This window comes from Pelodiscus sinensis, chromosome 7 (genome assembly GCF_049634645.1).
Source record: "Pelodiscus sinensis isolate JC-2024 chromosome 7, ASM4963464v1, whole genome shotgun sequence".
NCBI lineage: Eukaryota > Metazoa > Chordata > Testudines > Trionychidae > Pelodiscus > Pelodiscus sinensis.
The window spans coordinates 29,540,071-29,567,769 of NC_134717.1; the positions used below are offsets into that span (position 1 = coordinate 29,540,071).

The 27,699-nt window shown below is 40.9% G+C and overlaps 1 protein-coding gene across 4 annotated transcripts in view; it reads left to right on the forward strand.

Moving 5' to 3' along the window:
- Nucleotides 1-27,699, forward strand: part of GALNT13 (polypeptide N-acetylgalactosaminyltransferase 13) — a 338,848-nt gene that overhangs the window by 271,715 nt on the left and 39,434 nt on the right. For all 4 annotated transcript variants that reach the window (XM_075933419.1, XM_075933416.1, XM_075933417.1 and 1 more), the window contains one exon: nt 2,665-2,763. In XM_075933419.1, the coding sequence (XP_075789534.1) occupies nt 2,665-2,763 (99 nt within the window). The remainder of the gene's footprint in view (nt 1-2,664; nt 2,764-27,699) is intronic.

The following is a 27,699-nucleotide window of genomic DNA, read 5'->3' on the forward strand; positions in this document are numbered from 1 at the left end:
CAGTGCTTCAACACCCTACTAGTGAAATGGTTTTTCCTAATATCCAACCTAGATCTCCCCCATTGTAGCTTGAGACCATTGCTCCTTGTTCTGCCATCTGTTACCACTGAGAACAGCCTCTCTCCTTCCTCTTTGGAACCTTCCTTCAGGAAGTTGAAGGCTGCTATGAAATCCCCTCTCACTCTTCTGCAGACTAAATAAGCCCAAATCCCTCAGCCTCTCCTTGTAGGTCATGTGCTCCAGCCCTCTAATCATTTTGGTTGCCCTCTACTGGACCTTCTCTAATGCATCCACACCCTTTCTGTAGCGGGGGGCCCAAAACTAGTTGCAGTACTTCAGATTTTGCCTTACCAGTGCTGGATAAAGTAGAATGACAGTGCTGGTCATTGTCATTGTAAAATGTAAATGTTATATATGAATTATGAATTCCCTTTGTATGGTGTTGCTAATATGTGTAAGGCCACATAGCTTAGCCTAGGTAAAAATGATCTACAGGTCTGACCTAGACAAAGGAATATGTTTAAACAAAGCTATCAAGCTAAACCAGCAGGGCCAATTGTAATCCTGAACTTGAAATGCAGAGACTTCACAAGGCTCCTTTGTCCCAGAGAGATGCACAGAAGACTGAATCCCCAGAGCCCTTCCTGACTTGTATGACAAAAAATCCCTTTAAGGATATAGGCAGGGGGGATAGAGAGAGACTGAGAGACAGACTATCTTTATTCTCCACCTTAGGAGACAAAGAAACCAAGCAATTTGATTTGCCATAGCTCCTGGCTAAGCTGGTCGGTTAAAAGGTGGAAAGGAACCCGTGGGTGAAATAAACCATCTTGAAAAAAGACTGTACCTCGCTAAATTAAATTTTAGTCTTTGGATGTATGTTTTCTCTTTTACTTGCTTGTGACATCACTATCTTCATTCCTTTTACTTAGTATTACTTAATCAGGGCTTTTTTGTTAATGAACTTTTTTACTTTCAACCAATTCAGTGCTTTGTTTGAAGGGAAGGCTATATTTAGAGTCCTGCATGGATACAAAATTGGGATTCACAGACACAAAAATTATCTGCAGATACAAAGCAGATATCTACAGATTTGCTGGGCTTTAGCTATATTTACCGTAATTAAATGAATAAGCAATGATGTCCTGAACAGTGAACCCATCATCTGGGAATGCATAAAACCTACCCAAGGAGCTTGGTAGACCTGGCGTTCACTGACTGTTACCTGCTAGGCAAAGTTTGGGCCAGGAGAGCCCCTAAGCAGGTTGCTGGTGAGGGAGATTGTGTGGCAGAGAACTGACACACAAGCTGATAACCAATACTTACTCTTGCTCAAGTAGAAAGGTAACTGTGGCACACGGCTGTTGCTATTCCCAGCAGCGTGATAAAAGAACATACTTAGATTTACAGATGATACCAACCTGGGTGGGTTTGGAGGCCTGGATTAGAATTCAGATGATCTTGATGAACTAGAGAAATGATCTGAAATAAAAAAAATGAAATTCAGTAACAAAAATGTAAAGTAGAAAAGAAAAATCAAATTCAAAATGCAGAACTGGCTAGGCAGCAGCACTGCAGAAGGGGATCTAACTGTTATAATGGATCGCACATTTAATATGAGTGAATAATTTGATGCTGTTGTGAAAAGGTAAATAAAGCTTGGACAGGCAGCCTTCCTCAACAACTCTGGGAAATAGGGTTCTCCCTCACGACAGATGAAGAGCAGATTGTCCATCTGCTCCTGTCTCATGATAGGAGTAGTCCTCAGTCTCCAGCTGCTGAAGCTGCTTCTGCTTTTTAATAGTAGAACAGCCTAGTCCTGGAACCTTCCCTTTCCCTTCATTTGAATCATACATAAAGTCTGCTACAGACTTTGTACTGCAATCCCCATTTTATGGACTGCAGATGCAGAGACAATGACAGAAAGCAGGGAAGCTCTGACCTCCTGTGGTCCAGAAAACTTCCTGGTTCAGGAACACTCAGAGCCCGAAGGTACTGGACCAGGGAGGTCCAACCTGTACTCTCTTGTAAATGAACTCAGTCCCTCAAGCAAAACCATAGGTTCTACCTGTAGAGCAGAGTATTTGTTTCCATGTACACCAGAGCAACCTGTCCCTGAAGAGGCCAAGCTTATTGTGATGGGCTGGATCTAGGAATGTGAACAGGTAACTTGTTACCCAGTAAGCATCATCCTTTTAACAAATTTTTAAGACAAATTATTTTGTCCCATATCACTTTCTGCAGGAAAGGCCATATTTTATAAGATAATTAAGACAAAAGAGTCCATTGACATAAAAGGAGAGGTAAATTGTTATCTATGCAGTTATAGATACAAACCATTTAAATGTGGTGTGTTGCTTTGTGATATTTTTCACATGCTAAGAGGTGTTCGTTGTTCAAAGTTGGGAATATACATACACGTTTCAGGTTGAAATATTGGTGCATCTGGATCATGTAACTGAACACTCAGATGGCTTCGTTGCTCATGCAGTTACCTACTTTTCACATACAAAGTGAGGTTTGGAGGTGTATTTTTCAAAGGGCATCTGTTACCAATTTAATCCTAACGTTTTTTTGCAGTGTCTTCTGGCTTATGTTATTTTTCTCTTCCTTCTAACTACTTGCATTTGTTTTCACCCTTGTTTTAACCTTTGTTTTCTTCAGATCAGAAATGTTGAGACCAACCAATGTTTGGATAACATGGGCCGCAAGGAAAATGAAAAAGTGGGTATATTCAACTGCCATGGCATGGGAGGAAATCAGGTAAAATAAATCATTAGCTACATAGTAATTGGCTAAAGAATGAAGTTCTTTAATCTGTGGCTGTGGAAATTAGGGCACAACAATCATCTAAATAATATTAACAGCCTGATTTAAATTCACCAAACGTAATGCTGAAGCTAAAAAAGAGTCAAAGCTAAAATTTCACTCTTCAACACTTGTCTGCTGCTTTTTTGCTGATGCAGAGTGGGATGATAATTTTAAATGATGGTATTTAAATATGCATGCATCATGTGCACAGGGCAACAACTAATGTGTTTTGTCCCATGTACCTTTTGCTTCTGGCAGCACTGAAGCAGTTTCCTTTTATCTAATTGTGCTTTCATATTGCAGCAGAAATGTAGGAATTTTAGAATCACTTTATATTTAGAGGTTACAAAATAAAAACTATGGTTGCAATTATTGAGCAAAATAATGAAAGATTAAGGCAGTGTTTCAGGCTTACTTCTGATCTTCAGAACACTTCTGAATTTTAACAGTACTCAGAAGGCCTGTTTCACCAGTAATTTGTGTCAGTTCCAAAGCTTTAGCAGAGGCTAAGAGTTGAATGAACACGGAGAATGAAATACTCAAGAACTGGTCCTTCCAGGTAGGGTCAGGATTCAGGCAGGTTGTTTAGCTTTTGTGACTGATCATTGCACAGCTGCTGACTATATTTGATGAGTCAACTTGGCACCTGTCATAAGTAATAATTTTGCTTTATTATTGTTATTGTCATTGTTATTATTGCTATTAAGTTGTGATGATTGCTATGATAATCATTAATAATACTTGCCTATCTCACAGGAGGTAGCAGTCGCTCAAGTAGTCAGTTTTTCTCCTTTTTATTTAGGATTATTGCATTCCTTTCCCCAGCTATGTTTGTTGTTGCAGGTTATTGTTACATCTTATGAACTTGCACTGAGTTTTTGCAGTTGAACTCATAGCTTCAGTCATCGCAACTGTGCTTACCACTATGAGGGTATGTCTACACAGTAGGTCTAAAGCCAAAATAAGCTATGCAACCTGAGCTACATCAGTTGTGTAGCTTAAGTTGAAATAGCTAATTTCGGTTTTTGGTGTTGTCTACACAGCAGGAAGTACAAGAAAGAGCACTCTTCCTCCAACTTCTCTTACTCCTTGTAAAATGAGGATTACAGGAGTCAGAGTAAGAAGTCCTCCATAATTTTGACATTATATTGAAATAACTGCTTGAAGTGTAGACATAACACCACAGTGTACACATGCCCTGAGTGCTGCCCACTGGCATTCACATGGCTGGTAGTTGTGTTTGCTGGATTGGAATCTAATATTTTTCTTCAGACTCTGAGCTTCCCTGGGCTGGTGTCACAGTCCACTGAAGAATTCTCAAATCTGCAGATTATTTTTATCCGTCAAACATACACACTAGTGGCTTCCAAAATAAGCACAATAGATGCACATGCAGTGTGTGAATTCATCCATTGCACTTTCACATTTTGACATTGGCTTATGCAAATGAATTATCTTACATTTCTGGCATTAATTTTGCTGACTCAGTATGAACCGCTCATATTTGATCTATATATAGGGATCCATTATCCTTCTGTGCTCATATATAACTCCTGTTATCACTAATGGGGATTCATAATGAGAAAGAGAAATAAGACAGAATGCAAGTGCTAGAGGGACTGATGGTATAGCTAACAAAATACAGCTATGAAATAGAACTGTTTCAGATTGAAAAGGATGTAAAAAATAATACCAGGTTCATTAGATGAACCTTTGGTCTGACCCAGTACGGCTGTTCTTATGTGCTTAACTGTTACATCTCAGAAGCATTTCAAGGGACTTGAAGGCTTAAGTATTAGAAAAGACCATATATTTTAACATTTCTTTTATGAAAAATGTATTTAAAGTATTTAAGAAAATTAGCTCTGGTGATTAAGAATCCATGTGTAGTACTGTGTGTTAGATTTTTTTGATGTATTCTGGGTTAAGAAATCATTGTCCTTCGTTTTAGCAATGTTGCCAGGATAAAATGCTTTGAGAGGCTTCATGGTTATGCAGACCTGTGCAATTCAGATAACTGCTCACCACCAATTGAGATGCATTGATAAGTTAACAACTAACTGCTTTTTTTTTTTTAAAAAAAAGCTACAAATTGTACAGTACAACTTACTGCAACTTTTAAAACTGGCCTCTGTGCAAAGGAAAATCTTCCTATGACCCAGAGGCCAAATACTTCCATCCGTTGTGGGGACGTGGCTTTCAATAGTCAATAGATTTTGTGTACTTGTATCTGAGTGGAAAGAACATATATGCCTTGATGTGGACACAGCAGCAAAATGACAGATGCATACACATGTAACCCACATATTGTCTGGGTGTGGTATATTGTCCATTTTAATGGCACCTAGACCACTTACAGAGAGAATGAGTTAGCTCTACAGCCTTAGCTAATAGCCAGGTGGCTTTTAGTTCATATAATAGAAGCTCATGCACTAAGCTCTAGATGACTAGGGTCTGCTAGCATAACACATGGAATTAGATGGCAGGCCACAACTTTTATTATACTTTATAACAGAGGGAGGGGTTCCACCTCCCCATCACCCATCCTTTTTTCTATCAGACATTTAATTGGTTCCAGTGTATGGGTTACAGGGCTCCTTACCATAGGAAGCCATAGCTCATTCAGGGGTTACAGGGCGCTGTACCATATAACCCATAACATGGGATAGGATATCTGCAGACTACCTTCCCTGTCAAAACTCAGCTCTTTCTGAATCTTAGCACCTTCCCCTCTGTGAAGGAGACAAAGAGTGCAGCAGGGTGAGGCCTCAGCTTGCAAGAGCCAAATAGTCCCAACCTGTCACATGAGTCCAAGACCCATTATAAAAATTCTAGCTTTTTATCATTTGGAAACAGTTTGTTTTATTCTCTTATGCAGCCAATTTCCAGTGCAGCTGCAGAGACAAATCAGCTGTTCCACTTCAGTAACTTAGCATGTTTCTGTTTAACTCATCATGGCCTGAAGGTGCTTCAAGGAAGGCATTAACTCTCAGGTCTTCTGCCAGTTTGCCCAAGGGAGAAAAAATGTCTTCCTGACCTCCTAAGCAGACGATTGGCTAGACCCTGCAGGATCTGTCAGGCTGGGTCTCCATTCCTAATTCAAGCGTGTAGAGTGGACTGCTGGAATGTAGCTGAAAAAGATTCCACATGGCCCCTGTGCTGATCTAAATCCTGGGGTCTCAGGAATGCTAGCTAATCAGCACCTCTTTCACTCAGTGGGTGCCAGAGCCTCACAAGGGGAGGAACTGCCTGTTGTCCCTTGGCTAATATCATCTTTACTGCTGGGACTGTTTCCCTTTCACTGCCAGACCCATCAAATTTCCTCACCCATTGGTGCTTGAGCTGGGGGAGGAGAGGGATAGAGGGCAATTAAAGATGTACCTGCAGATAGATTTTTGATTAAATGGAACATTAGCAATAAGTGAGTCATTATTAATGCTTACCAACATCAAACATTAGGTAAAGCTTCATTATCAATCCACTTTTGCAAGAGCTGACTTCTAGGATTTTTGTTATTTTAGTTGAAATCAGTTGATTTTACTGGTCATTAGGGTAAGTCTACACAGCTGGGCTTAACTCGAAATCAGCTCAAAATAGCAAATTGAGCTATGTCAATTGCGTAGCTTATTTCAAAATAGGGAGCATCAACACAGCACTTATTTCGAAATAGAGCACTCTTCCTCCGATTTCCCTTATTCCTCGTACAAAGAGGGTTACTGGAGTCAGAGTAAGAAGTCCTCCAGCTTGACAGAATTTTGACATTATTTCGAAATAACTGCCTGCTGTGTAGATGTGGACTGAGTTATTTTGGAATGGTGCTAATTATTTCAAAATAGTGTTGCAGTGTAGATGTGCCCTTAGAGAATTACTCAGCCGAATGGTTTGTCTGCCTGTAATAATCTCCAAAAGCATCATGGCTACTCTTTTATTATGTTACCATGAAATAACTTCTGTTACTGTGGTTATTCAGAAATAGAACCTTTGCTCATAACCGTAATCTAATCGTACTCTTATTCACACATAAGGAAAAGAAATAAAAGAAGTCTGAACTGAGATTAATGCAAGTGTACAATTGCCACTGCTACGTGCTAGCTTTACCAAAAGAAGCTGTCTTTTTGAACATTAACATTTATTAATATGGACACTCTGTGTTAATAGATGGGAAATGTCTACCTTAGCCACACAGATTTATAAGAAAAGCAAGAGTGCATAACCAATCACTCTTTTTTCCTCTTATAAAGGTAAATTAAATAAACAAAAAAAGCTTGAATTTCGTAAAAACATAAGAATGGCCATACTGGGTCAGACCAGAGGTCCATCTAATCTAGTATCCTGTCTGTCGACCGTGGTCAATGCCAGGTGCCCCAGAGCGAATGAACAGAACAAGTGATCTCTCACCCCTTCCCAACCTCTGACAAACAGAGTAGGGACACCATTTCTGCCCATCCTGGATAATAAACATTGATGAACCTAACCCCATGAATTTATCTAGTTCTGTCTTGAACCCCATTAAAGTATTGGTCTTCACAACATCCTCTTATATTCTTATGGCATTCGTTGCAATATCTCTTTTGGTCTTATTCTTTCTAGGAGGGGGGTGGTTTGTAAGGTGGACTACAGTGTTGGGGAACTGGTTCCATGCCATACCAATCATATGAGTCCTCAGTTACCCCCAGCTTGCTTAATTATCAAGCATCTCTCCTCAAGTCCTTTCCCCAAGCCATTTATCTGTTACTTTGTGGCTTTTTTGTGGGGTACGTGCACTGAAAATCCACCACAAGGAGGCGCCAGCCATACGTTTGGTTGCTTCCTCTTCACATGCATCCAGATGCTCAGACATCTCTCAATGCCCTTTTTGATATGACAGCACCTGAATCTGACTGTTGCACACCAATATCCCAAAATAATTATGGCACCCTTAGACCTTGCTAGAATGTAACAGTTACTATCCCACCTAAAGGTACCAGGAATTCGGCCCCTCCATGTTCTTGCATTTCCTAGTCTTGTCTACTGCGGAAGGGTTCATGGCTTCCTGCCAGCCCCTACATTGAAGCATATCTGACCAGACAATGTTAAGGCCTGGAAAAATTTCCAGGATTTGGTTCAGGTCCTTCCTTATTCAGAGCATTAGTTCCACCCTTTAAGTGTTCCAACTCATTTTCTTGTATGTGTATCAATTATATATATATGATGGTCAGTGATGGGCTCATACAGCATACAACAGTGGTATCAGTTTATCCCATAACATGCCCCTCCATGAATGCCAACTAATTGCTGTTTCACCACCGAATCCCAGCCCTCAGGTGACTTGGATACATGCCTATATGCCCAAAAGACAATACCGTGCCTGCAGATCCAGACCCTTGTCTGCATGGCTGGCTATCCAGCACCTGAAATGAGAACCCAACAGATTAATGCATTTAGTATGAATTAGAATTCCAATGCCCGATTGCCTCGACAGCCTGCTTCCAAAGCTATCTGTGATGCTGCCTGCTATGAATGAGTGAGAACCAAATCTATGGGCTGGCAGCTCCAATCTCGTCAGCCCCCATCACAACATGATAACAAGTTGACATGCCCTGAAGGGACTCCAAGCCCCATGCACAAAAGCAGGGCCTCCCTCCTTCCACCATATTGCCATGTAAGCCTTCAGAGCCCAAACAGTGCAAACCCTAGGCTCACCACCCTCCCATAGGGTAACATGGGATTCTTTGATTGGTCTTTGCCTGTCACAAGATGTGCTGAGTGCTAAAGCCCTCCTCCTCTCACTCCATGCAAAGACCGTGGCAATGCTTAACTTGTAATGAAAAAAGTGCCAGGGTTCAAGCATTTAATCCTGGGCTCGAGTAATTTTTTTGTTCATAACTAATGCAGCCAGCTGAGGGGCTATGAGCAGCTAAGCCTAGAAGTGCCGAGACTCAGCCCTGGCAAGGTCTGCACAATAAAGCTCTGCCTCTTGCCCTCCTTCCTCAATATTCCCTCTGTGCCACTGTTTGCTGTGAGGTTCTTGGAGCCTTTCCACTATCTCTGTAATATCTGCATTAAGGTCATCTCCCCCAGCTACATTTGACACTTTTAGGGCCCCTTTAACCTCATGTAGCCCTTTAACCCAGTTTATAAGAGTCTGGAGCAGAGATGAGGCTCACACCCCAGGAATTCATGTGTCCTAATTCCATTTCTCATACTGATCCCCCTTCTCTCTCCTTGGGTAAGCCACTTAACCTTTTTGTCTCCGCATCTCTGCCAGAAAATGCAAAGATAATACGGATAACCCACCTCACAGCATGAAACTCCATGGAAGTTTGCAGATGATACCAAACTGGGTGGGGTTGCGACTTCTTTGGAGGATAGGGACATAATTCAAAATGACCTTAGCAGGTTAGAGAAATGGTCAGAGGTAAACAGGATGAGGTTTAATAAAGAGAAATGCAAAGTGCTCCACTTAGGAAGGAACAATCAGTTCCATACATACAAGATGGGAAGCGACTGTCTAGGAAGGAGCATGGCGGAAAGGGATCTAGGGGTCATAGTGGACCACAAGTTGAATATGAGTCAACAGTGTGATGCTGTTGCAAAAAAAGCAAATATGATTCTAGGTTGTATCAACAGGTGTGTTGTAAGCAAAACTCGTGAAGTCATTCTGCCGCTCTACTCTGCACTAGTTAGGCCTCAGCTGGAGTACTGTGTCCAGTTCTGGGCACCACATTTCAAGAAAGATGTGGAGAAATTGGAAAGGGTACAGAGAAGAGCGACAAGAATGATTAAAGGTTTAGAGAACATGACCTATGAAGCCAGGCTTCATGAACAGGGCTTGTTTAGTTTGGAAAAAAGAAGATTAAGGGGGGACATGATAGCGGTTTTCAAATATCTAAAAGGGTGTCACAAGGAGGAAGGAGAAAATTTGTTCCTCTTGGTTTCTGAGGGCAGGACAAGGAGTAATGGGCTTAAAGTGCAGCAAGGGAGGTTTAGATTGGACATTAGGAAAAAATTCCTAAATGTCAGGGTGGTCAAATATTGGAATAAATTGCCAAGGGAGGTGGTGGAATCTCCCTCTCTGGAGATATTTAAGAACAGGTTAGATAGGCATCTATCAGGGATGGTGTAGACGGCGCTTGGTCCTGCCTTGAGGGCGGGGGGCTGGACTCGATGACCTCTTGAGGTCCCTTCCAGTCCTATTATTCTATGATTCTATGATGAAAGAAGGGGATTGTCCTTCAAAACTCCCTCAATAACTTTCTGTGTGTTGTAAGTTACTATGAATCCAGTGTTTGTAAAGTGCTCTCAGGGTATTACACAGTGATGTTTGTGGTCACTTTTGCAATCCTTGTTTCTCCATTTTAACATCACAGTTTTCTAATCCTTTCTTAGTCAGCATTCACTCTACCATATTCTAGGAAGTTATTCAGGGTTTCTTTAGTCATGGTTGCTTAGCTCTATCTTGTCCTGCTGTATCAGGACATCACAAGAGAGTGTTACATGGTAATGCTGAAAATTGATTTCTTTAAAGGTAGCGGCTTATTCGGGGCTGACGTTCTATTTTATTTTAAGGAAGCATTAGTTATTAATGCTTTTGCCAAATCTTTTTTTTTCCTTTGGACAGTACTTTTCTGAATTTCATGCACAAGAAGGATATTGTATTGATAGCTGTCTGTAAGTCTGACTTGTAAAAGCAAAAGCAGAAAAACGACTGTTCCTAACTGAGAGGGAAGCTTTAGATAAAAAATCTTTTTGTTGTTTTATCCAGATAAAAATTTCAGAACTATTCAAATGATGGAATAAATATGGTAAACTGAACCACTTCTCAGCAATTGCCCTCTTCAGTTTTTTAATTCTTTCTATTAATCAGTTTGGGCTTGTTCTTCTAAGAATAATAAATGCCGAGTCAACCTAAATTAAATATTGCAGTTGCTGATTTGGAGAGTCCTACAAGGTGCTGAGAGCTTCCTCCATGCATCTGAGAACAGCATTCAGCTTATCTCTGGAAATGAACAGCACCTCATAGAGCCAGGCCGTAAGCAACTAAAAAAATGTTATCAGTTTGGTGGCTGTGGGTGAGAGCTCCCTGCTCCAGCCTTTTCACATCAGGTTTATGAGCCAGTAAGGCAGGGGTGGCGAACCTTTTTTGGCTCGGGGGCTGCTGACCCACAGAAAAATCAGCCGCACACAGGTGAGAAGCCTGAGCCTTGAGGACCAGATCCAGGCAAGCCTGGGGCCACATCCAGCTCCTGGGCCTTAGTTTCCCCACCCCTGCAGTGAGGCATAAAGGGATCCTAACTTACTAATATCCATCCAAAGGCCGCATTTTGAGGACTCCTGCACTAGCATGGATGTAGAAGGGCAATATGGGAATGAGGTCACAATATGCAACATAGTGGAGACTTTGTGCCATGCTGAAGTCCATAGAATGGCCCCAGAACCTGCTGTGAGTTATGTCCCAATGTTTGTCTAAGTCTGACCAGGGTATTTTCTTTCAGTGAAATCTGAAACAGTATATTTTTTTATTCTAACTAAAAGTTACAGGATAGTTCTATTAAGGCTCTAACAGGTTTCATAGGGCTCTAATGCTCTGGGTTAATCGTGCAGAAAGTAGAGTTGCCCTTTGGATCAGTAAACAGTGAGGACAATTGAAGAGAAGTGGGAGAGAGGAGATCACTGGGTAAATACTTACAACTTTCACCCTGTCGTGCAGTTGTGCAGTAACTAAACACTAGAGCTGTAGTCAACCCAGTGGTGTGGCCACAATAAAAGCAGGACTCTTGGGCTATGTCTAGACTGCAGGCTTCTTTCGAAAGAGGCTCTTTCGAAAGCATCTTTCGAATGAGCCTCTTTCGAAAGATCGCGTCTAGACTGCAGGCGGATCTTTCGAAAGAGCAATCCGCTTTTTCGAAAGAGAGCACCCAGCGAGTCTGGATGCTCTCTTTCGAGGAAGCCCTATTTACATTGAAGAACGCCTTCTTTCGAAAGAGGAACTTTCAAAAGAAGGCGTTCTTCCTCGTGAAACGAGGTTTACCGCCATCGAAAGAAAAGCCGCGTTCTTTCAAAATAATTTCGAAAGAACGCGGCTTGAGTCTGGACGCAGGGGAAGTTTTTTCGGGAAAAGGCTACTTTTCCCGAAAAAACCCCTGAGTCTGGACACAGCCTTGGAGAGAAACCTACTTCTATTCAAGTCCTCTTTTACATTTTAAAAATAAAAAGTGACCATGCTGATGCTGGCTCCTCAGTTCTCCTTTCCCCAGTTACTGGCTGCACAGATTTGGGACTCATCTCACCTTTCAGTGGCTGTGGAGACAAGGTCAGACAGATCTTCCTTCTCTCCCTCTTCCCTCCATGGTGATCACCACTTGTAGAGGAAGAACTCAGCTACGTGAGCCCCTTGACGCTGGCTGCCAGCTCCTGTTCCACTTCAGCAAAATTCAACTTCAGGCTTGTAGCCTGTTAAGAAGCCAACTGATTGTCAACTGCTGCTCGGTGTCTCCCATGATCTCACTGCCTTGCACAGGAAAGGACAGAATTCAGGAGCAATGAAAGACTGAAAGATTCAACTATATGCAGCTGCTTCTGAGAAGGAAGCAACATTTAGATCAAGGGCAACTTTGATGGCTATGAAAGCAAGGACTTTTTAAAGCAGGAGTGGGCAATCATTTACATGCCAGCTCTGGTCACCCCAGAAGGGGCAGGTCCTCAGGCAGAAAGGGAGGGGTTTGGGGCTACAGACAAAGAAAGTGTGTGAGAATGAAAGAGAGACACTTTGTGTGTGAGACACAGACTTTGTGACACAGATTGAGTGTGTGTGGCAGTGTATATGTGGTAGTTCGAACCCAATCCTTCATGATGCTGAGTATTTCCTCTGTGGTGTGGGATTGGGCTCTTAATGAATCCAAAATAAAACCAGACAGATTTTCTCCTCATTTTATTAATAAAACGTCACAGGGTAGATGTTGCAGAGTGACATTAGAACAGGTATGTTATATGTTTGTTTTAGCAAACATAGGTATGACATAACCATTTTCCCCTATGTCTTATACTGACCACTTAGATTAGAAACTGAATGATTAAAGCATGTAGCTTATTGTAAGAAGAGCCCTTTCTCCAGGTAACATTTTAAGTAACTAATCTTTAGTGGTTGTTAGCTATCTATGAAATTCTCATTCTATGTCCACACAATTAGAGGATAGTTATTTGTAACATGCTAATAAGTATACAATTACATGGAAAAAAGTCTTGATGCTTGAAAAATATTTTCTTAGGAATATGCTTAACTTTGAGTATCTACTCAATTTTGAATGTAACTACAAATGTATGTTTTATCTTGCATTAGAGAATTTTCAGTGAATGTTCAATTATAATGTATGTTATGTAAAGTAAGGTTTTACGCCATAAATACCTTGCCAAATCATAAAGACTAAGAGCTATACTGGGCCATTGTTTTTAAGCAGAACCTGACATTAATTTCAATAGAATTATTTTAAAAATCACAATATGGTCCTATAAGTGTAATAATTATTCACCCAATTATATTTTAATTATAATGCAGCAGTAATTTTAACATTTTATACAAATGTATTTTAAACACATTAATTCACACAGGGCAAATAGGTTAATTGCAATGGGACATTAAAGTAAGAAATTTGTGTCAAAGACAGACAAATTGGTGATTTTGCAGAATATATTCATTTGTTGGGGGAAGGCCTAAGGTGCAGGAAGCTGGCCAATCCCTGGAACTGGGGGCCACATTGCCCAGGCGGTGGCTTCCCAGTGCAGTAGGAGCTGCGCTGCTCGGGCATGGCTCCTTGGGACAGGGGGTGGGCATACTGCCCAGCCAGGGGCTCACCAGCATGGGAATCTTAACTGTGTAAGTTGGCTGGCAATATTCAGAGCCCTGTCCCCAGCCAGCCACACTCTTACTGTACACTCCCCGCTGTGGTCATTCTCCAGCATAACTGTGCCTGCTAGTAGACCCCACCCTATTCATTTTATGAGTAACAATCATATTCCAGGCAAATCCCATTGTCCTAGCACAACCAAACCCTTACCTCACTTTAAGGTTATGATAAGAGGAAGTTGCATACCAAATTTGGTGGTCCTACAATTTAGGAGAAGTTCTTGAACAAACAGATTCACATATGGACAGACAGCCAGACATACAAAGTCTCTCAAATATATAGTAGATTATTATTAGAGCTAAGAGAACAGTGCAGTAAATTTTCCATTAGTATATTTTATAACATTAACTCTGCTTTGACCAAGTTTGAAATCGCTGCTGTCGGTACAAAAATCTGCTAGATAAGAGTTAATTTCATTCAGTTAAATATCCTCATGTAATTCCTGGTTCAAGAAGGCATTTGACTGTTTTTAACTGCTTGTCCATTGAATAACATAGTGTTTGAAAAGTCATGGTTACTAAACATACTAAATATCATACTAAACATACTAAACTAAAATATCATTTTCAAATACAGTATTGCCAAATGTCTGATTATGCTTTGTCTATTCTATTCATTAGTAAATATTTACATTTGATGCATTTTCATTTTGGTTTTGTCCATATGCTAAAATACCTTGATGAACTATAAGATTTCATAATTAACTATTAAGTTTGAAAATGAGTAAACAGAGTATGCATAAATCTTCTGTAACATTTTGCCTCTCTAAAAGTCCTAATTGGAAACTTTGTAACATATGCATGTATTCTGTAATTAGTGGTATAATCAACTTCAGTTTGACAGCTTTGCCTAAGGTGGCTTTCATCAATTAATGTCTTTGTGAATCAACATAATGTGAGAGGAAAGAGAAAGCACTTTGCCTGTGTGATGGGGTGTGGTCACAGATGACCCCTCAGGGGTGCCTCCCAGCGTGCTGACATGGTCACCTTCCCTCTCTCTGGGGTTTCTCAACCCCCGGTCCTGCCGAGGCAGCTCCGCTGGTCTCCCCCAGCCAAGGCCCCGAGCTGAGATCTCTGCCCCTCTGAGAAGCAGTATGTACAATGAACCTCTTCAGGTCCAAGGAGAGTGCTGTTTAGGGCCCAGCTTCCTGGGATACTGCTCCCCAAATGGGATCAGATCCCAAAGAATTAGGTAAGCCACCTACCTTTAACAATGAAAGGGGGAATGTACACTCTGGTCCCCCGTGTCCCCCCCGGTAACCATTATTTACACTGGGTTTGATAGAAAATAAAAATGATTTTATTAAGTAGAAGCAGTAGGATTTAAGTAGTAATAAGTGAGAACAGACAGAGCAAAGTCGGTTACAAATCAAAAGAAACAAAAACACTTGGCTAATTCTACCCTAAAACCTCAGTACAAACTTTTCAAACTCACCCTAAAACCTCTTTTCCATCTGCCTCTCCAAACCAGGGCTGTCTCCCTCACCCTGGGGTCTCTGGCTCCTTTCCTCCAGGTGCAGCCCATCCAAAAGACGAAGGCCCATGCTTTCCTATTCTTTTTGCTAAAGAATTGAGGCCATTCCCTACCAAGCCCTTCTCAGACTTAAGGACAAAAGAGATTGTTTAACAGTTGCTCATCAAGACTTCGAAGGATAGACTTCCTCCATGTCCCTCATTCACACATTTGAAACCCAAAAAGTATTCCCCACTCCATTTTACACACACAAATGATACATATATCAAAGTAAGATAAACAGAACCAGCAGATCATGACATGAAGATTGATGGGTTACACGAAATAATTCGCTCAAAACACCTTTGAGTTGTGTATATTCATGTCTATAAGCCCATTTCATAAAGCTTGGGGAGTGTGGGGTGAGTCTTTCACAGCCTGTACTTTTTATTAGAATGATTTAAATAATTTAGGAAAGGTGAATTCAAAATAATTGGGAGACTTGGGATAGTTAGTATGGCAGCCAGAATAAATTCGATTGGGAGCACCTGCAATGTTTCTGAGGAGTGTCCATTAAGGAGTGTCCTTGCCAGCTCCTTGATTTTGAAGCTTTTTTGTTTGTTTTGAAAGAACATTTCTTCACTATTTGAAGAGTATTTAAATATATATGTATATACAGTGCTTTTTTTGTGATGGTACAACCCAAAATGGCATACTGTCACCTATTTTCCCAGCACGCAGAAAAGGAATGGCATTTCCCCTGTGCGTACCGGCACCTGTTTTCCTGGGGAAGCTTGGCTCCTGATGGAAGTCTGCTCAGGATGCGCAGCGTGGTTGGGTTTTTTTTCTTTGTCCAGTGCCCGGTGTGGCATTTTGGCTCTTAAAGGGGCCGCAACCACATATCAGCCCCCAGAGTTGTGCGCGTGTGTGGTTTTTTTGTTTTTTTTTTTCTCAACAAGTTTCCTTTTTTTCTCTCTCTCAACAACTTTGCCTCAGCGTACCAGCATCTTTTTTCTTACCAAAAAAAAAAAAGCACTATATATAAGCAATAGATATAATGTCCTGGGCTTAGAAATCTTATTTTATGCACTCTGCAGAGAATTAATAAAATATATTTGCTGCAAATTTCCTCTGAGATCCATACAATAATGTCTTGTGGAACTGAGAGGAGAATTTTGTCCATAGATGATTGAGTCTACTTTTTAATTTGGCATTGCATCATACTATCGGCATTTGTCCTGCTTCCTTCTACACTGCCTGTCTCCTTCCTATTAGTCTGTAGATCGGTGGTCAAAAATTCCACCTGGAGGGCATAAGGTTATAAGTAACCTTCCCCATGATAAGATAAGTCAATGTTATCTGATCTGAGCTGGCCTTCTGGTTCTGTCTTGCTCACCTGAGGTGTTGCCCCATTGTCCTTCCCCTCATAACCCCGGACAGTGGGGGCATTTCAAGGAGCCATTACACCTTTTCACCTGCCCAGACATAGACCCACTGCTTTCAGCTGAGGGGAGCATATTCCCATTATTTTATGCTTGGTCCTTCATGAGGCAAAAAGGCATTGAAAGTCTGTTACTCTTAAATCTGATCCAGTGATTGTACAAACCTTATCCATTTAAAACTTTATTTCTGGGGGAGTGTCTAGTTAGAATAATGCTGTCACAATCTTTCGTACATGATAGTCTGCAGAGCACGGCATAATGAGTTCAATCACATATACTTTGTTTTATTGTGTGGTAAGGAACTCTGGAACATTTAAACTGATATTCTTTTCCCCCTAGAGATCACACCCACCAAAAGCTTGTGTGTAGATAAATGTGCTGTTGATGCAGATGTTTGATGCAGAATATAAGAAGCACCATGTTGCATAGTCCAAACATAAAAAGAATAATAGAATTTTAAGTATTACTCAAAATCCCCAAAGAGGGAAATTGGTACAAATTTGTATCAGTCCTTGACTTAATATAGTTAACTGTGTTGTTGAAACAAGTTATTAAGAAAGTGCTTCTAACAAGTGGAAGCTTCCTCTTGACTTTCAGAAAGTGTAGTAGGGGGAAAGTGAGAACAGTCTAAAGCCAAGCAGAGTTGGACTTTGCAAAGGAAGTTAAAAGCAATAGTAAGATGTGGTATAAATAAACTAAGAAAAGAAGAGGTAGGACTGCCAAGTACTGAGGATGGGGGTGGAAATTAAGGATAATCTAGGCATGGCCCAGCATCTAAACAAATACTTTGCTTCGGCTTTTAAAGGGGTAATGAGCAGGGTTCCCTCTAAATTGCACAGCAGCAGAACTTCACAGGTGATTAATAAGCCCCACCTAGTCAGTCAGCTCCCTGAATGGAATCCTGAGCCTCTGACTGGGTGGGGCTGATTTGATTAATCACTTGTGAAGCTGTGCTGCAGCACAGTTAAGAGGGAACACTGGTAATGAGCAGTTGAGGAGTAATAGCTTTGGGTATGTCTACACTTCTACCCTAGTTCGAACTTGCAAATGAAGCCTGGGATTTAAATATCCCGGGCTTCAGTTGCATGTTCCCAGACGGGTGCCATTTTTAAATTCCCATAGTTCGAACTACCTGCCCGTGGCTACACGTGGCACGGACTAGGTAGTTGGAATTAAAGCTCCTAATTCGAACTACTATTAAACCTCCTTGCAAGATTAGATTAGATTAGAAACAAGAATTTTTGCAACAGGGAAACTTGTATTGGAAGCAGCAGAGGCAGTGGTAGGACTTTATTGAGAATACTATGTGCAAGTCTGGTCTCTTATGTTTAAGAAAGATGAATTAAAACTGGAGAAGGAGCAGAGAAGGGTTACTAGTATGATCAAAGGAATGGAAAACCTACCTCATAAGAGGGGACTTAAGGTGATTGGCTTGTTTAACCTAATCAGATGAAGTCTATGGCGATATATGATTGCTCTTTATAAATGCATCAGAGGGATGAATGAGAGTGGTGGGAAGTGATGTCACATTTTTGCCGTGTGGGGAATGGTGATCCATGGCCAATGGGATCTGCAAGTATGTGTAAATAAAGCATTGACAGACCACCAGGGGCTAACCCTAGCAAACCACCTCTGATTTATAGCCCTCAAATCACGAGACTGGCTTAAAATCATGATGATTTGAAAATAATAAATATTGGGTTAATTTAATTTGCCTTCTGGTATTGGAACCGGTGTGCTTAATTTTCAAGCTTTTAATCACGGTTTGAGGGCTAGAAATGTACTTTTTTTAATCTGAGAACTAAGAAGCTTGTATAAAAACTTACTTATGAGTCTACTCAACATTTTGACCATACTTCCTCCTTTCTGGTGTTTGTGTCAGCTCTGCTTCTTATGATCTGTTGGGAGAGTTATGAAAAATGATGGTTTTTTGGTTCTTCTAATGATTACAAATGTATATTTCACTCAGGGATGCTGGTGCCCAGCATGCCAAAGCTGAACAACTACTGTGTGGAATACACATCTGCATACACATCTTGAAGAATGGTAACTGTACAGATATGTAATGAGGGTCTTTTTGTTTTTCTTTTTTTCTGTTTGGTGGGGGAATTTTGGGGAGAGGTATTTCCAGGAAAAGGAGGTAGGAGTTTGGGACTACGGCTGATAACTGCTTCTTTCTCATGGTCTGCTAACTTACAGTATTGGGCATGGATTCTATAAATCCAGGTACCCATTCAGTTATTATCTATATCCATTGATGTAACATTGGTCCCTGGCTGAAAAATTGTTCATAGACAAGTTAAAAAATGGAATGGCTTTTGAAGGTGGAAATTTGATGAATGGCCTTTGTGGGAAATAAGTCATATGATTGGCTATACAGGTATGTAATATCACTAAGGATATCAGAAAAAAAAACCTTATTTTTTGCAATAGCCTTTGGATGAATTCTGTCTCTTGCCACTTTGGAATCATTCAGCATGAGTGATATAGATGTAAATCATTGTTATATAACTCTTACCATATCATATAATAGTGTGTAACAGATTGTGAGGTTTCTTGGGTAACAAAGCAACACATACAATAACTAGACCCTGGACTGGGAAATGAATGTTGTGATTCCTTTCCAGATAATCTTGTTCTGTTCTATTATGTTTCATTTGGTTCAGTTCCATTCCACTGGATGTGATTAGCATCTAAGGAACAAAGATGATGACAGTCATTGCATTTGGAATCACAATGCGTCAGTCCTACAGAAAAACAAGCAGTAGTCTTTAGTGACCCCAACATTTTAATGTAGAAAAATCTTTCATCTTAAGCTATTGTGGAAAACCTCTTAGAATTAAACTATTAAAATGTAACTGTTCAAATATATGTCCCCCTGGAGCAACTCTAGTTAGAAAGATTAAGGTAGAGGCCAAATTCATTTGCTCTTGCCAGCTCATGAAAAACAAAACTATGTTAGAAAACTAGCAACATCACAGCATTATCTTTCAAGACTAAAAGCTGGCTCAGATGCTAAGGAAAGGAATTTGGGGGAACTCTTCCATAACAACAAAAGTCTATATGGAAGGTTTTTTAAATCTAAGGTTTCAGACTTTAGTTCCTCTAATTTCTTTGCTATGCAGTTACTTGCTATTCTTATTAGACATATATTTTTCTTTCAGTATCATGGCAATTTCTTCTCTAGTAGTTTGGTCACTATTAAGCAGTAGAGCTGGTCAGTGAATTAGAAATTGTAAGAAATTTCATACTACAAAAATATATACTGGATACACAGATACCGTATGATATGTGCATAATGAAATAAACCCATCTTCTGGAAGACAAATTATCTTTATGGTGAATAGGTGAAACACTTTAGCTTTACTAATAACAACAAATTTAAAATTCTTTGTAGATATTGCAACATGCAGTTATTGTAGTTAAATATTTTATCTAGATAAAGAGATGCATGAGAAACCAAACAAAATAACATTTATGTCTGTGCTTTTGTTAGGTATTTCTCGGTTATAATATTTAATTCTCCTCCTCAGACTACTAGTGTATTTGGTTGCCACAGACACAAACTATTCAATGAAGGCAGATTCCATTCTGGGCTTTGGTGTGTGTAATGCACAGTTTTAGAATTTGCCTAATTATGGGTGAGATTCTACTCAACATGAGTAAAGCTGGCAGAATTTGGGGCTATTTATATGTTCAGTACATTAAAACAAATGATTAGAAGTTAAGGGCTGTATTGCTACCCAGACATGCACAGCTGTGTAGTTAGTGAGGGAGAGTAAGTCTCATCCCCCCTCCCCATGTGCAGTCACTTCACAGTTTATGGCTTTCCAATTTACAGTTTCAGATGAGGCTGAATGTAGAGGTTGAGTACCCAACAGTGGCCTACACAGAAATTTTAATTGGAACTCTTTTGGAAAAGCACATTCTGTGCCCCTGCTGTGGCCCTAGGGCCAAGACCTTCTCATTCCCCCCTTTCCAGCTGCTGCCCCAGGGCCCAGAGGAACTCATTCCTCCTCCCCACCCTCCTCCCACAGTCCCAGGGCCAAAGTTCTCTACCCCTCACAATTATTGGGAGCATGTTTTCCATTGTATCCTCTACTTCCCGGTAGCCCGCGCTCTTCTCCTCATCTTCCCATCTTCATAGACAGAGCATGTAGGTGAGGAATAGTATAGGATGGAATACCTTTGTGCCACTTCAAAGGTACAAAAACCCAGGACATTTGGGGTTGATCCTTAGCCAATAAAATTAGACAACCATCTATGAATACTGAGCACCCTTACTGACTTCCTTGGAGAGCTGCCTCAAAAAAGGAATGACCCTGGGAAAAACTGGATAGGTGACAACTTTACCCTGACATCTAGTGTCCTTACAAGGAAGCTACATTGCAAAATAAGGCTACTGCAAATGGCTTTTTGTGGCATCATAGAACACTGTTGAAGGAATTGTGATCATCTGTGAATCACTCCTTGTTTTCCTCTTAGAACAGCGTAGCTATGAACCATCCATTACACATGGCTAAAAGCTCCATTTAACTCTACATTTTTAATATTATGAAATAATTATTCAGGTGTTAGTAAAATATTACTTACTAATTGTAAACGGGTCTATAGGGTGCCCCGTTGGCACCGCCACCCCTCCCCTGGTCCCGTGCTCCCTTCACCTTTTTTAATCACCCTCCGGCATCCAAGTTTGTCTCACCACTGGCCCGTAGGGTCTCTTCTAGGTTGAGAGTTCGCTAGCCCCCGAGGTGGGGAGAAGGGGGTACGGGCCCGCCTCTCTCACGGACCCCAGCCCAGGGCCCTAAGGACTCGAACGTCTATGCCATCCGGTCCGGCTTGAGCTCAGCGCCACTTCCCCAAATCTGCTGCAGGTCAGTTTCAGCAGCGGCAGCAGCGGACTTGGGGAAGCGGCATGGAGCAGCTCCAATTGTCCGGCTGGCTGGAGCACTTCCGGGTTCCAGTTGGTGCTAGACTATCAGGAGTGCCGGACCACTGGATGCTGGACAATTGGAGTTTTACTGTACTGCTAATAAAAAGGAAATGTAAACTTGCATAAAGGAATTGACTTCAAAATAATAATGGTTTCCTTTTCATAACATGCAAATACAAAAACTTCTTTGAGGAAAGAAGAAAATTGCCAAGTTCAAACAGATTTTAGGGTTTTAAGATTAAAGTAACTGAGATGTGGATAAATGAGCCTAAGCTGAAACTATAGCTTTCAGTACCCACAAATGTAGAAAAGTTTGGAATCAGATATACACTTTTCAGTGCTAGTTCCTTTTTTTAAGCATTGAGTTTTGTAGTCATTCTTCTGTTTTTTGTAATTATAATTACAGTTGTCTTGGGCTAAAGGTTTTGTTTCTTGCAAAATTAATATCAGCTAAGTTTTATGTATCAAATGAATTTTAGGTAAGGAATATAATATTTTTTAAAAAAACTTGTGTATTGTGTAGAAGTACCAGAGGACTTCTTGGGTAATTACAGTAGCATTACACTCAGCAACCAGTAACTTCAGGAAATGAATAGTCCCAGTGGCTTCTCAGATAAATCCAAACCTTTCAGCCATTCTGTTTTGATTTCAGTTATTGCATTTGGTGGCCAAAAAAAAGCTCTCCCTGTATGTATACATAAATGCTCGGTTCAAATGTGTGCATCATAGCAATCAAACACACATATTAGATGAGCTTATTTTGCTGAATGATTGCTTAAAGACAGGTCTGTGACATTTTAAATATATCTTAGAGGGGGTAGCCATGTTAGTCTATAACTTTAAAAACAACGAGCACTCCCGTGGCACCTTAGGGCATGTCTAAACTGGGGAGTTATTTCTAAATAATATCCCAGTATAGACATAGCCTTAGAGACTAATGAATTTATTGTATTTCATGAGTAAAACCAACTTCATCAGATGAGTTGAAGTGGGTATTACATAATCGGAGTATATATAATAGCAAAAGCAGTTACCTGTCAATTGTAGGACCAGTGTTAATTAAGCTAATTGAGTCAAGCTGGGTGTGTCCCATTCATAGCTTTCAATATGTAAATGCAAATATCAAAGGCAGGGGAAATTGCCTTTGTAGTGCCTTAAGACCAGTTCATATCTTTATTCAAGCCTAAATTGGCAGCGTCAGACTTGTAAGTGAATTCCAGGTCAGCAGGTTCACTCTTTAATTGCATGATAAAACTCCTGTGTAGAAGAATAGCTACTTTAAAATCCATTATTGAATGTCAAGGGAGGTTAAAATGTTTCCCTACCAGTTTATGTATGTCACCTTTCCTGATGTCTGATTTGTGTACATTTATTCTTTGGTGCAGAGAACTGTCTGGTTTGGCAAATATACATGGCAGAGGAGCATTGCTGATACTTGATGGCATATATCACATTAGGAGGTGTGCAGTTGAATGAACCCCTGATGATGTGGCTTATGTGGCTAGGTCCTGTGATGGTGTCGCTTGCATAGAAATGTGGACAGAGTTGACCATGGGGTTTGTTGCAGGGGTAGGTTCCTGAGTGAGTGTATCTGAGGTGTGATGTGGTATGTGGCTGCTGGTATGTGCTTAAAATTGGGGGCAGGAACTGTCTGTAGGTGAGGACTGGCCTATCTCCTAGGGTCTGTGAGAGAAAGAGATCCTTTTCCAGGATAGGTTGTAGATTGTCAGTGATGCACTGGAGGGTTTAAGCTGGGGGGCTATTGTTGACCAGTGGTGTTTTATTGTTTTCCTTGTTGGTCCTGTTTTGAAGTAGATAACTTCTGAGTACTTGTCAGGCTCTGCCTACCTATTTTGTTCACTTCCCTAGGTAAGTATTTAATATTCTAAATATATGTTATCCAGCCCTGTCAGACAGAATCTGTCCATACTTTGACGGGGGGGGGGGGGAGTGAAATTTATAATCTGGATACTGAAGAATATTCTCAGTGTGAAAAGAACCATTGGGCAATTAAGGAACATTTCAACTATGGTTGGAATCATTTTTATTACACCTTTTAAACCATGCTGCAACTCCAGTTCTGCTGGAAGAGTGCTATGTTGCAAAGTACGGCTAGGTCTAGACTACATGTTTTTATCGGAAAAAGCTACACAAAATGCACTCCGCATTTTGCGTAGCTGTTTCCGATTCTTTTGTCGGAAGAGGCTTTTCTGACATTTGGTCCATCTAAATAGGGCCAAATGTCAGAAAAAAACCCTCTTTTGAAAGCCCCCTTCTTCCTCGTGGAAGGAGGAATACAGGGGCTTCCGAAAGAGCGCATTTGCATTTCTGCAAAAAAAGCGGAAGTGCAAATACATTCTCTGGATCCTGAAAAAACCCCTCAGTGTAGACATAGCCTACTCCACTTAAGAAGAAACAATTAGTTTCATACATACAGAATGGGAAGCGACTGTCTAGGAAGGAGTACTGCAGAAAAGGATCTATGGGTCACAGTGGACCACTGGCTAAATATGAGTCAACAGTGTGACGCTGTTGCAAAAAAAGCAAACATGATTCTGGGATGCATTAATAGGAGTTTTGTGAGCAAGACATGAAGTCATTCTTCCTCTCTACTCTGTGCTGATTAGGCCTCAGTTGGAGTATTGTGTCCAGTTCTGGGCACCACATTTCAAGAAAGATGTGGAGAAATTGGAGAAGGTCCAGAGAAGATCAACAAGAATCATTAAAGGTCTAGAAATCATGAGCTCTGAGAGACGACTGAAAGAATTGGGCTTGTTTAGTTTGGAAAGGAGAAGACTAAGAGGGGACATGATGGTGGTTTTCAAGTATCTAAAAGAGTGTCACAAGGGGGAGGGAGAAAAATTGTTCTCCTTGGTCTCTGATGATAGAACAAGAAGCAGTGGGCTTAAATTGCAGCAAGGGAGATTTAGGGTGGACATTAGGAAAAAACTTCCTAACTGTCAGGGTGGTTAAACACTGGAATAAATTGCCTAGGGAGGCTGTGGGATCTCCATCTCTGGAGATATTTAAGAGATATTTAGACAGTCATCTATCAGGGATGGTGTAGACTGTGCTTGGTCCTGCCGTGAGTGCATGGGACTGGACTTGATGACCTTGCAAAGTCCCTTCCAGTTCTAGGATTCTGTAATTCTATGATTCTATGGTTCTATGTTTATATCAATACTTACTAAGATTTATAGGACCAATATTCTTTTTGTTATATTCAGTTTATAAATTTCTCCAAAAACATAATTTGTGTTCTGAAATTTCTCTATGAGCATTAGGTCAGAAGTGCAAGTGGATGTGCTGCTTTAGAAAATCATGCAGTCATTTTTGAGCTTTTGAAGAAAGGTTGGGGAACCCATTTCTAAGTATTTTCCATATGCTTTATTGTGCATGGATAATGCGAATAGCTTTTGTCCAAAACTTTGGGATCTGTTTTTAGCCTATTATAAGGACTACCTGTTTTGCTTCTCCTGAAGAAATTCTCTTAGGCCTGGACTACAATACAGCAGAAGGTGGAATTAAGATGCACAATTGCAACTACGTTAATTACGTAGCTGGAGCCAACGTATCTTAAATTGTGTTTCCACGCCACCCGCATAGCAGGAGGTTAACAGCAGCACATGCTCCCATTGGCTTCCCTTACTTCTCTTAAAGAGCAGGATTACTGGGTGCCAACTGGGGTGCCCTCTGAGTTTGATTTAGCAGATCTTCACTAGACCTGCTAAATCGAACTCTAGAAGATCAACCACAGCAGCGTCAATCTTCTGTGTCATGAAGACATGGTTCCAGTGAGAAAGATTTGTAGCATGTACAGTAGCTGAATGCATTGCTTTTCTTTATTTTGTAATTAAGCACATTGTTCATAAAATTCAAATATCTGTTAACAAGATTTTGTCATATTTCTTGTCCCTATGTATTTCTAATGGAAATACTCACTGTCCTCCTCTGGCACCATGTCCCAGTCTCCAGACTGCTCTGGGTCCTGCTCTGGCGCGTCCACCACAGGGTCCGCCAAGCCTGACTGCACGAGACGCCATAGTGTGTGTGCTTCACCACCACCCAGGATCTGGTCCAGCTCAGTATAATAGGGGCAGGAGTGGGGAGCTTTCCCAGAACGGGAGCTATCCTCCCTGGCCTTCACATACCCTTGGCGCAGCTCCTTAACTTTGGAGCGCACCTTTTCCTGGGTGCGGGGGTAGTGTCCTTTCTGGGCCAGGGCCTCTGCCATGTGGCCATAAATGTCCGCATTTCGCCGCCTGCTTTTTAGGGCTTGTAAGGCCTCCTCCTCTCCCCAGAGCTCGAGAAGGGTCTTGAGCTCTGGCCCAGACCATGATGGTGCCTGGCATTTGGAGCCCCTGGTTGGGTCCCCAGAAGGCTCTCTAGAAGGGCCAGGAGGGTCTTGGGGCTGAGACATGCTGCACTTAACCAGCCGTGTGCTCTGGCTGCTTTGCTGCCACAAGTGGCTGTGAGGGTGCTTGTCCCTTTAAGAAATGGCTGCAGACAGGAACCAGAGACATGCAAGGCATGCCCCAGATTGTCCACCAGGGCTTCTTCCTGGAGGCCATTATTTTTGAAAAAATGGCCTCCCTGCGTCCACACTCACTTATTTTCGACGGATCTCCATCAAAAAAGGCGTTCTTCCTCGTGCAATGAGGTTTACCGCCGTCGAAAGAAAAGCCGCGTTCTTTCGATTTAATTTCGAAAGAACGCGGCTGCAGTCTAGATGCAGGTGAAGTTTTTTCGAAAAAAGGCTACTTTTTTCGAAAAAAACCCTGAGTCTGGACATAGCCCAGCTGACCCCGGGCTTCATGCAGCGCTGCCCTTTTGAAGCGCTTGAGCTGCATTTCAAAGGGCAGCACAGCATTAACGCCTGAGATTAACGCATTAATTTTTTAAATGCATTAATCCTGTCCTGTATTAATCGCAGGCATTAACGAAGATAAATTGACAGCCCTAAAAAAATGGTTTTCTTGTAGGATGATAGATATCTCATGGGCAATTACATCGGTTTAGAAGTATACTGGCCATGTCAATAGATAGATATAGCATTGTATACTAGGTGAGAGTTATCTGGGATTTGTAGAGCAATCCCAAGTTTTTGATTTGTACTGTATTCCTCTGGCAACGCATGACTCTACCATGCTTAACTTTTTTCCTATTTGGATGCCTTGAGTTTAATCCCATAGAGATTGTACATCAGTAACTTTGAAAAGATTTCCAGTAGCTGTGTATTTACTTCCTTGTTTTGTCAAAATTAAATATTTTGACAATGCTCTAATCATTTGTATTGATCTCTGTTAAGCCACATTTGCCCTTTGTAAGTGAAATATCAATGCTCAGTGATTTTGACTGCGTTATTACACATTGTCCAATATAATTACTAAGACATTACTTCTGTGTATAGCTATTGTCCAAATCATTCTGTGACACAATGTGTTAGTCACAATATTTTGCTTGAAGACCGGTACGTCAAAGTACTCTACAGAATTTATGCACACGATAATGGAGTTCGCGTGGCCATTTAGTGCACAGCAGGCTAGAATACCATAGATTGCCATGTAGTGTATCCCGGCTTGCCATGTATTAAGTCAACAGTCTCTTTGAAGTGCAGCAGCAGAATCTCAACCCCTTGTCTTAACTCTTGAGGTACACTGCTACTTCTGTATATTAAATGTGACTGTAGAAATAATTATGTTAAATGTTGCCAGAATAGGCGTGATTTGTTTTCCATGTTTACTCAGGTACAAGAGTTAATAATCATGTCAAAACACTGAGCCTTTTGTTTGTTCTGCCTGAAGATGTCCACAGTTAAATGAGCAAATAAGTAGAGATACATCTATATAAGACCTTATAGAGTAATAGTTTTATTAATTTACCACTATTTCCATTTTTATCTAAAAAGTTGCAAATATTGATTTTTACTATCACTTATTCAAGATGTTGTAAAACAGCAGTCCCTCTAATGCATGTGCTGAAAAATAGCTTGAAATGGTTTTGTTTATGATGACCCATTGTTTTCCTCTCCATTTTATCAAGTTACTCAATGTTCCTCATTCCAAGATGTAACTCTCTATACCTTACATCAGGAGTTCCCAACCTTTTTTGGTCCCCGTACTCCTTGGCTTTTAGTAAACCTTCCCGTATCCCCTATTCAATATGAAAGGAAATAAAT